The sequence below is a fragment of the Electrophorus electricus genome, chromosome 10 (genome assembly GCF_041902795.1).
Source record: "Electrophorus electricus isolate QZ-2024a chromosome 10, ASM4190279v1, whole genome shotgun sequence".
Lineage (NCBI taxonomy): Eukaryota > Metazoa > Chordata > Actinopteri > Gymnotiformes > Gymnotidae > Electrophorus > Electrophorus electricus.
This window is the reverse complement of record NC_137506.1, coordinates 3,872,501-3,883,409: the sequence shown is the minus strand read 5'-3', so window position 1 is coordinate 3,883,409 and position 10,909 is coordinate 3,872,501. Positions and strand designations below refer to the sequence as shown.

The following is a 10,909-nucleotide window of genomic DNA, read 5'->3' as shown; positions in this document are numbered from 1 at the left end:
GGGAGACGGGAGAGAGAGAGAGAGAAAAGGGCTAGTTTGCTTTTGCCAGAACAAATCATATTTTCCCTCTTATATTAGGCCACCCTAACCAATATAATTAACATGATTCATAACTTTTACGTTTTATATGCATGTTTTGTGACTGTGCTGTGCTATACCTGAGTATGTGTGGCAGCTGTGGGCTCCGGTAGATGAACTTGTGTCGGTAGCCTAGAGAACTCTGGAAGGGGACGAACTGCACCTTGTGTCCACTCAGACTCTTGGACTGAGCTGCCATATTGTACAGCTGCAGAAGGATAATAAATCCATTAGCAACAGGAAACAAGCCACTGTTATTCAGATGTTCCCGAAGAACCTGACCAATTGAATTGTGAGCATTAATTTTGGCTTGCAACTAAACTCTTTGGTTGCCTCCAAGTCTATAGGATTAGAACAGAAAGTCTGAGCACGTCAGTAGCTTCAGCATCAGTAACATCCACCTGGTTTGTTATACCAGGGAAACATTTTTGAATCTGCTAAAATCTTTTACCTTTTTACCCAGGGGAAATGGGACAACAGTATCATCCTCAGCATGGAGAATTAGCACAGGACAGGAAATATGATTCACACTGATGGAGAATGAAACAGTTTCAGAAAATTAGGCAAATTCATGGACATAATCAAGCATCGAGTGTGTTGCATGTGGTGTACATGTAGAGTTAATGTCTGTGTGCCTGTGTGGTGTATATATGTAGAGCTAATGTCTGTGTGTGGTGTATATGCAGAGTTAATGTCTCTGTGTGGCTGTGTGTGGTGTATATGTAGAGTTAATGTCTGTGTTAGCTAGTTAAATTCACCACTGTATAGTATTGTTTTTTTGTTTTTTTTATAGATAAATGATAGTGAAACGTACCATAGTGAGGTAACAGCTGAGGTTAGTGTCTGATTATATAGAACTACCTGACTTTGTCTCTGCCTTGTATATGGTCCTGCCTTCTATTCATGTCTTTTGATTTTTTGAGGCTTTAGTATGAATTACCATTTCATGCAATATACTTAGATACAATCATGGACCAGAGAAAGATGTTCAGATTTTCAGAAAAGTCACAACAAGTCTATCGCAAGTGGTAGGTTAAAGCTACAACAGAGATGTCTTCCTAAACTTCGACTAATTCTATACAACTTTAAAATAGACTAGGGATTCGTTTTGGAAACTCAGTCAGGCGCTAACCAGATGGCCGTTTGGCATGAAGGTTTTCCCATCTTGGAGCTCATCTCTGTTCTATATATGCACATGTCTAGGAACATCTACCGGAAGAAAACACACCTTCTTGGGTTTGAGGGTTGTTTTGTATATGTTCTTATTTCTTTAGTAAATCATTAGATTTCCAAATCCCCTACACATTGTTTTCCCATCTAGGCTAGGCTATAGTCAAAAAAGGGAAGCCTGAATCCCCTGTTCATGTGTATCTGAGCGTATAGGGCTTTTTACCATGACAAATCTCTCATAACCATTGTTGCATGGCAAGAAAATGTTCGGTTTCCGATTCTCTACTATGCTTCTGCGTATTTATAAAACTGTGTGCTCTGCTATATTTGCATGGGCAACAGTACACCACATATCAGCTTCCCCAGATCCATGCAGAACACTAGATGCCATGTGTTGTGTTGCTATGTCTGTGCCAGCAGTGTCTCCATAAACAGCAGTGTCTTGAGTAAAAATAGATGCGTCATAAATACAGCCGTATTATTATTCTTCTATTATTGCAGCTTCCGATGTACACTTAGAGGCTAAAGTAAAAGGGTAGAGAGAGAGAGAGAGAGAGAGAGAGAGAGAGAGAGAGAAACACATACTTCTCATCACTGGCAAACCGGATGTCATTTGCAGTGATGGCATCCAAAAAGAACCACTCAAAGCCTGGCAGATATCTGTAAACCTATGAGAAAACGATACACAAGACACCAAGCTCAATCTCTTCCACTGTCATAAATGATGTCTGGATACAGAGAGCTAAGAACAGACATTAGTTAGAATAAACTAACCAGCTGATGGAATGTAAAAACACAATGCGCAATGTTCAGAAAATTTCTCCCTAGCACCAACCCACAAGGACACGCATATTGATGCATATACACACACAGAATTGTCCGTGCTGTATGAAAAGCAGAGATTTGCATGTCCATTTCTAGCCTTAGGGAAGGCACATCTTTACCCAATTTATTTGATGCATTTCTCTGTCTCTATAGAGCCCTCTCTGTCTTATACACAAGTGCGAAGTGTGCGTGCTGTGTGTTTAGACACGTGTAACTCCTACCATAGAGAAAGGGTGGCTTTTGGCCTCCTCCCTAATGTTGGTGAATGGAGACTCCAGGATAACAGCGGCTGGTGGTGTTCCTGAACACATATCAGGAGAGCCTAGCATCAGTGCAAAACCAGACCTCCTTCACGCTGACAATCAACCTGCATCAGATCAAAACCATGCCTCCCTACGCCACACTGACAATCAACTGCCTACTTGTAAAGCCACATGTCAAGCAATAACTGCAAGTGCATTAGGAAATAACCATATGCTCTGTATCACGTTGTGTCAATACACACACACACACACACACACACTCGCTCTCTTATACACACTCACCTCTGTCACATAGATGTCTCACCAAATTAGTAGCCACTCTGGAAAACCAGGAATGAACAGACAGTGTTAGTCATTTTCTCCCTTCCTCTCTCTCTCTCCTGCTCCTGCTCCCTCACACAAGCACACTCCCATTCTTGAGGAGTTGGATACAAAAGGTGATTTGATAATGAAGTGTCTAAAGGTCATGCTTGCACTGACAGATTCCTGCTGGCCTCACCCAGTGCCCAGGGAGTGTCCCCAGATGTAAAGTGGGTTGTTGTTTACTCTTTGCATCAGCCACTGGTAAATGTACAGAGCATCTAACGTCATCCCTCTTTCTGAAGGACTGCCTTCTGAATCACCCCAACCTGAAACACACACACACACACACCCACCCCATACATAAATATCACACGCTCAGCCGAACATGCAGACACAAAATCAAACACATGCACACAGGCAATCAGACACGATCTCTGAGTGTGTCGACAGTGCCTTTTGCTCACTTATGCAAATTCAGTTTTACATACCTATACTTAACTCCCTTCTTTTGCAGTTTGAAATTCTTGTGTTCACCAATTCTACTTGTTGGCAGAAATAAAAGATACTTACCTCTATAATCAAGTGTGACTACATGGTAGCCTAATGAACTAAGAACCTAAAACAGAGAGAGCGGTTTCAGCTCAAGTAAAGTTAACTCCCAGCACAAAATAATGTTCTACTTTTGTTCAGACTTACCATAACTTAAAATATATGCATATTTTACTTTAACTTACAGATCAGAACAACTAATATGCAAATTGGCAGATATCATATAGGCATTTTACCTTATAAAGCTGAACTCTGTGATCACCTCCCCTGTAATTCACACACACACACACACACACACGTAAACAACCGAGAGATGCTGTATTCTGAACTCGAGAGGAAGACTGAGCGAGTATTACCTTGTGCCTGCGTTGCCATGGAGATACAGCATGACAGGATGAGTGGAGTGGAGGGTACTCTCATACCAGTCTCCCCCTTTGCCCTGGGCTTCTTTCCACAGCACGGCTGGTACTGTATGCCTGAGAGACGTTATCTTCATTCATTTATTTCATTCAAGCACTTTATTTACCATGTGTACAAAATACATGCGAAAACCTGACTAACCAAAAATGAAGCCTACCATAATATTATATGTAATAAGTAATAATATGTAATAATAAAAGGATAAAATGCAAACCACAACCACTAATAGTGGACAAAAAGTGCATTAATGTATGCATCACAATATTAATGATTAATGCTAAGTGCGTACGAACGCGCACACATTTATACATGTACGCATTATATACACACCCCTACAGTTTCGATGAACACACACTCACACATCCTACAGTTCTTAGAAGCATGCACATGCATATATACAGTTATTTTCAATGCATTTCCCATTAAACTATTAAACATCAGAGAATAACACAATCATTAAAGAAATCATGGCAATAATGAAAATGGTTCTGTTCAAAGGTTTGCATACCCCTAGTTCCTAATAATGTGTTGCCCCCTTCTGCATCAGTGAGGGCTTGCAGGCTTTTGTGATCATTGTGAACAAGGCCCTTGTTCACAATGATCACCAAAAAAAAAAAAGCTGCATTCATCAGTTCTGAACAAATTCCCTGTAGCTCACACACCCTCCAAACAGCAGAGCTCCGCATCCATGCTTCATGGAAGAGATGGTTTTCTTCTCCTCAATAAGTATTGTTGACTCTAAACATAATGGGTTGTGACCACAAAGTCACTATAAAGCTTACACATGCATGCGCACAGCCACATATTCCTCTTTACAGTTTCTAGAACTATACACAAGCACGCACGCACACACACAGAGAAGTGAGGCCCCTGCATGCTGATCCTATAGAGAGAGAATGGTTTAGGGCTCTCACCACACTCCAACATGAACCCCGTCCTCCGGCTGAAGATAGAAGTTGCATGTGTGGTTCAACCCCTGATCCTGCGGCCTCTTTAGATCAATAAAATACGGTACCCTCACTAAGTGAGAAAAAGACAAAGATGGGGAGAAAAACAGTATTAGACAGACAGAAATGTGGAAGGGAAATCCACACTCTCCTCGTCAGGAACCCCAGGGCCCGCACACGTCTTTGATGATGACAGGGTCATTACAGTGATACCTTTTGCTCCCATTCAAAACACTTTACCATATCCACAATACAACATTTTATTTATAGTTTTTAGTTCTGTCAAATATGATTTATTTGATTTTACTATTTGATCCCACCACATAAAAATACAAGAGAATTGGCACAATTGAAGTAATAATATCAACTCTCTAAATAAAAGCTCTAAGTCTATGATTTTAACTATTCATTTAGAATCCACAAATTAACAAGTCATTTAGTTGCCTCATTGGGTCTCACAAGACAGTCATACATCCTGTACCACTTCCTGCATACACAGACTCACGCAAACACTTTCACTTCCTGTGATTTAGGTGACAAGCATCGTGGTGTAGACCAGAGCATGCGAGCAGAGCACAGCGAGACGGGATCCGGGCAGTTTCATCCAGAGCGAGGACTGGATTTTCATAAAGCTGAAGCACTGGTGTTCTCTCTCACTCCAGTACCACTCCAGTACCACTCCAGTTCAACAAATGAGAACGGCCCATAATGGAATTGCATTGTACAGTTTTAATAAACCTAGACGCTTTGTAAGCTTTTCACAGAGACCATGAAAAGAATCAAAAATATCAGTGTCTAATTAAAACTCCTAACAATGAACATGAGTGCCATTAGGTCACCTCCATCACAACGGATTTGCTGTGTAATCTAAAAAGACACAACTCTCACAAACACGACATAGCTCTCCATGAACAGGAATGTGTCCATGCCTAATGCACAGTTGGCTAAACAACATTAGTGGTGGGTGGTTGGGGTTTTTTTTTTGTATGTATATGAAATATATATGAAAAACTTGCAGAAGCATTTTTTCAGGCTTGAATGGGGAGTAAGGAGTGGGAAACAGAGAGCAGACACCAGAGCGGAGTTGAGCAAAGGAGCGGAGGTTTCTGCCACTCCATTCACATACATAAGCAGTACCAGTAATGTTACACAGTGTAACAATGTAACGCAGTGTAACGTAGTGCAATGTGCTGGAGCCAGCAGCCAGAATCTCACAGCCAATCCATGAACAAGTTTAATGTTGAATTTATCAAAGGTAAAGCACTCAACACTGTTCTATCAAGACCTACTGAAATATATTCATTCAAATTCACAAAGCAGCTTTACAAAAAACAGTTTTACAGTGAATCAGGGACCAGACTCCTAATGAACAAGCTAAAACTGGCAAAACAGCCCTAGTGCTAGAGGAAGAAACATCAGAAGGAGAACCCATGCCCCTCTGGTTGACACCAGATTGCAGACTAATAACAGAAAAACAATAAAGTTGCATTTTTATTTAATGAAATATACAACAATGGATAAAGAAACATGAGTGTAATGTTAGCATTGTTCAGTGAGAACCACTGAGTAGTTCTAGTAAGAGTCTGCACCAGAAGTAGCCTAAAGAACACACTTCCACACTGCACTTTTACTACATTAAAGTATTTCCATTTTCATATCCAGCCTAACTATACATTTATTTGTTTGTCGTGAAAGGACTATTCTTTCATGTGAATAACAATACTTTTCCTTGTTCTTTGTGCTTTTCAAAAAACAACCAAACAATTAATTAGAATATATAAAGTTGCAATGAGGAAAAAAAATGTTTAAATTAAAAATCGTTATGATTTTATACTCACCAAAGTTTAGAAATACCAGCTTGGCCTGAATGGAGGGACAGAGCTTGATGATAAAGGGAATAGCAATGTATATTCCCAAAAGCCACAGGAAAATTCTCCTCATCCTACATCTCAGACCAGTCCTGTAGGAAAATCCACACAGACAGACTTAAAAACACAATCTAGACATTAGACCAGTCCTGTAGGAAAACCCACACAGACACTTACAAACACAATCTAGACATCAGACCAGTCTTGTATAAAAACCCACACAGACACTTACAAACACAATCTAGACATCAGATTGGTCTTGTATAAAAACCCACACAGACACTTACAAACACAAACTAGACATCAGACCAGTCCTGTAGGAAAACCCACACAGACACTTACAAACACAATCTAGACATCAGACCAGTCTTGTATAAAAACCCACACAGACACTTACAAACACAATCTAGACATCAGATCGGTCTTGTATAAAAACCCACACAGACACTTACAAACACAAACTAGACATCAGACCAGTCCTGTAGGAAAACCCACACAGACACTTAAAAACACAATCTAGACATCAGACCAGTCCTGTAGGAAAACCCACAGACACTTACAAACACAAACTAGACATCAGACCAGTCCTGTAGGAAAACCCACACAGACAGACTTACAAACACAAACTAGACATCAGACCAGTCCTGTAGGAAAACCCACAGACACTTACAAACACAAACTAGACATCAGACCAGTCCTGTAGGAAAACCCACAGACAGACTTACAAACACAAACTAGACATCAGACCAGTCCTGTAGGAAAACCCACAGACAGACTTACAAACAGAAATATGCATGAACACACATGCATGCAAAGATCAAACTGAATATTTTTTAGTAGAATAATGCACTATGCAGCCCTACCCCAAGCCTTAACCAGTAATCATTTCATGGCAGATACATTTTTTGTTTTATGTGAATTTTGTTCTAGAATTACAACAAAATGGTACAGAAAAAAAAAAAAAAAAATACAGGACTAGTTGTACTTCCATCTGTTTCTTTTTTGAAAATAATATTTCAGACAAAACCACACAAGAGACACTTTTGTGTCTGTGTGACAAATAGTTAATTTTTTCTCTTTTGTCATCTTACCCGTTTCCCCTGTGGTTTTGAAAGAGAGAGAGAGAGAGAGAGAGAGAGAGAGAGAGCACAGTATCAGACCACGTGAAATAATCAGTGGAAGGATGGTTACAAGGGGCGGGAAGGCGAACATGACAATAACACAGTGGAGCTCTGTTTCCGTCTTTAACTCTCACTAGACCGGATCCGTTACTGTATTCTTTCATTACATACAGACATCCATCCTCATGGAACACACACACATGTGCATCTTCACACGCTCACATACCCACGCCGACCCCCCACCACCCACCCTGCTTTAAGTCGCCACGACAGGTTTGTTACTTTGGAACAAAGAGACTGTGGCACACGGTAAAGAGAAGGCACTGCTCAGTAAGCTTCAGGAGAGAGAGAATATGCTGGCATGTAGGTGCGTGTTAGAGAAAGCGAGTAAGACAACGATTAAGAGTGTTCGTATACATCAGCGAGAAAGAGAGAGGTACTCAGAGAGGCAGAGAATAGTACGGAATAAGCTGTATAGGGAGACGAGGTGATGCAAACAAAAGATATCAAGAAGGGAACGGAGAGAGAGACACAGATAGACAGACAGAGAGTAAGTTGTTGGGTAATGGTGCAGCAGGGGCATGTTGCACTGTATACAAAATCAGAGCGGCAGCAGCCAGCGAAAGCCAGTAGCTACATGCATGCGCTCACTGCAGCTTTTCCTGAAACCATTGAATGTCTAGTCCTGAACAACTGGTATAACCAGCTACACATCCAGTTGTTTTATAAAAGTGTGTGCTTAAGGCAAGGCTTATTGTGTGTGTGTGTGTGTGTGTGTGTGTGTGTGTGTGTGTAGTGTGTGTTAGTGTTAATCTCAGCCACACTATACTCTATACTTAAATTGCTCTCATTACACTGCTTGTCAGACTGGTTGTGGGGAGACAGTTGGTGCATGCATGAGCTTGTTCTTGTGTGTGGTATCTGCTATTGGCTGGTATATACTGTATGTATGTCTGAATACTTATTTCAAAATGTGACATTTCAGTCTTTTATTTTTAAAACATTTGCAAAACATTTCATAAATCTCAAAAGGGTCTGAAAACTTTCTGTATGTAATGTACAAACCAGACTCTTATCTACTTGAATACCTAGTAGCAGATAAGATACAATCGAACTTGCTTTAGCTAACAGCGATTAATATCTAGCTTGCAAGGTTATTTCTCTTCAGCATTACAAGATAACCAATTCATATTTCATAGAGTGGTCAGTCTGCTGCTGTAATAATATCTCAGGCTACACACAGGAAGCCAACAGATGGTGATCTCATTTTAGTAGTTTCCTTATCAATCCAATCTGACACCCCAAAAGTCAACATATGAACTGTGACTGTGATGCAGCAAACAAAGAGCTTCAATGTAAAGAGTTACTGTTAGCTAGAGTTTAGTTTAGGGTTAGATTGTGTAAATTAATTCATTTAACCTCGAAATTAAATTAATTAACTTTAAAGTGTTATTGGTTTTACAGAGAAAGTATTCTGTTATGATAATGAATAACTGGAAAATCAATGTGTCATTTGTAAACCAGCTGAAACTGATGATTTTAGTTGTAGCAATTTGAAATCTTTTGCGACATCAATCTGGAAGCCAGTTAAAGTAGCTGAGCACTGGGGTAATATGCTCACTACTCTGAGTCCTGCTTAGCATCAATGGTCTTTCTGAAAAGCCTTGTTGGAATACCGTTGCAGTAGTCCAGCTAGAAATGACGGCATGGTCATGTTTATTTAGGTCTTACCTGGACACAGAACTAAATTTATGAAATGGGAGAAGGCAAGTTTTTTTATTTTTAAAATTCAAGTTATTTGTTTAATCTGGACTCTAAACACAGACATAATCAGAGAGTGTGCAGTCAGGATGCAAGTAGAAAGCAGAAGCCAAATTATTCAAATCAATAAATTACTTCAATATGAGAAGCTTACCATTCTCAGTCTTACACACCCCAAATCCAAAGTCCAGTATGTTTGTTTATTTTGGATGTAGAAATTATATAGGTTGTCTTGGTCTGATGAATCATGTTTTGGTGTTTGTGTGTGTGTGAGATATATATATATATATATATATATATATATCACACACACACAGACAGACACACAGACAGACACACAGACACACAAAAACATGATTCATCAGACCAAGACAACTTTTCCCATTGTTCCATGGTCCAGTTCTGAATTTAATGTGCCCACTGTAGGTGCTTTCGGTAGTAAACAGGTGTCAGCATGGGCACTTTGACCTGTCTGTGGCCACACAGCACCATACACAGCAAGCTGCAATATGCTGCGTGTTCTGATGCCTCTCCATCATAGCCGACATGGACTCGGTCAGCAATTTGAGCTACAGTAGCTCTTCTGTGGGACCAGACCATGCGGGCTGGCCTTCACTCCCCACACGCGTCAGTGAGTCTTGGGCCCCCATGACCAGACAGACTGTGGCTCTGCAGAGATAACTGATTCTGGGTTTCTCTTTTTTTTAGCTTCTGGCTAATATATTTCCATGAGTAGACGCTTGAGCTTGTCAAAGAAGGCAAATTCGTCATTTTAAATTTAGCACAATTAATACAATTCACTTAGGTTTAGAAAATAGTAAATATCATGTTCATACTGTTTAGAATATGGTTTATGGTCAAATAGATGGACTTAAATAGTTTAATGCAATAGGTTAAAAGTTTAGAAATAGCTTTATTTTGACACTTTTTTAAAATGTAGGAATAGTTATACTTTTACATAAATGATTTTTGACTGCATTACAAAATTCCAGGTTAGAAAATGTAAATGAGATGATTATCTCTAATCTGAGATTTAATCTTGATGATGCAAAATGTGCCTGAAATTCAATACCTACACACTGTATAAAGTTACCACATGATCACCCCACATGATGCTTATTTAAGTATAAAAACTGTTAGGTCTGACAATCATTTTTATTTTTGTGGTTTCCATGGTTTTCCTTATTCTGCAAACAGATGCAGGGTTATTCCTCATAGAGGAATCCACATCTATTGCCAGGCAGTAGAGTTTATTCAACCCTTGAGATCAGCATAATCTAACCCTGTTCATAAAAACATCTATTCTGATTCTTTAAAAATGCTATCAAAGAATCAACACAATCAAAATAAGAGGGGCAACTCTTGTTATCAGTGTGTAACCCTACGTGGCACAATGAAATAAAGCATCTTAGACCTTAGTGACATACTAAGACAGTGACACAAGGCTCAGTCAGCTTCATGAAACTTAAGAGATTGCCCGCCATCTCTATAGGCCAATCCTGGGACATGGGCCCTATGGCACGGGCAAAAGGCGAATTAAGGACACAGCAAAGCATCTCTCTCTCTCCCTCTCCCTCTCCGTCTCTTTCTCTCTCTCGTTCTCT

The 10,909-nt window shown here is 39.9% G+C and overlaps 1 protein-coding gene across 2 annotated transcripts in view; it reads right to left on the bottom strand.

Annotated features, from left to right (window-relative positions):
• Positions 1 to 10,909, bottom strand: part of abhd12 (abhydrolase domain containing 12, lysophospholipase) — a 28,328-nt gene that overhangs the window by 3,324 nt on the left and 14,095 nt on the right. For both annotated transcript variants that reach the window (XM_081721432.1, XM_027024591.3), the window contains 11 exons: positions 6,394 to 6,515; positions 4,523 to 4,628; positions 3,545 to 3,664; positions 3,425 to 3,455; positions 3,210 to 3,255; positions 2,836 to 2,965; positions 2,619 to 2,656; positions 2,295 to 2,374; positions 1,834 to 1,916; positions 530 to 608; positions 159 to 286 (listed from right to left, as the gene is read on the bottom strand). In XM_081721432.1, the coding sequence (XP_081577558.1) occupies positions 159 to 286; positions 530 to 608; positions 1,834 to 1,916; positions 2,295 to 2,374; positions 2,619 to 2,656; positions 2,836 to 2,965; positions 3,210 to 3,255; positions 3,425 to 3,455; positions 3,545 to 3,664; positions 4,523 to 4,628; positions 6,394 to 6,515 (963 nt within the window). The remainder of the gene's footprint in view (positions 1 to 158; positions 287 to 529; positions 609 to 1,833; positions 1,917 to 2,294; positions 2,375 to 2,618; positions 2,657 to 2,835; positions 2,966 to 3,209; positions 3,256 to 3,424; positions 3,456 to 3,544; positions 3,665 to 4,522; positions 4,629 to 6,393; positions 6,516 to 10,909) is intronic.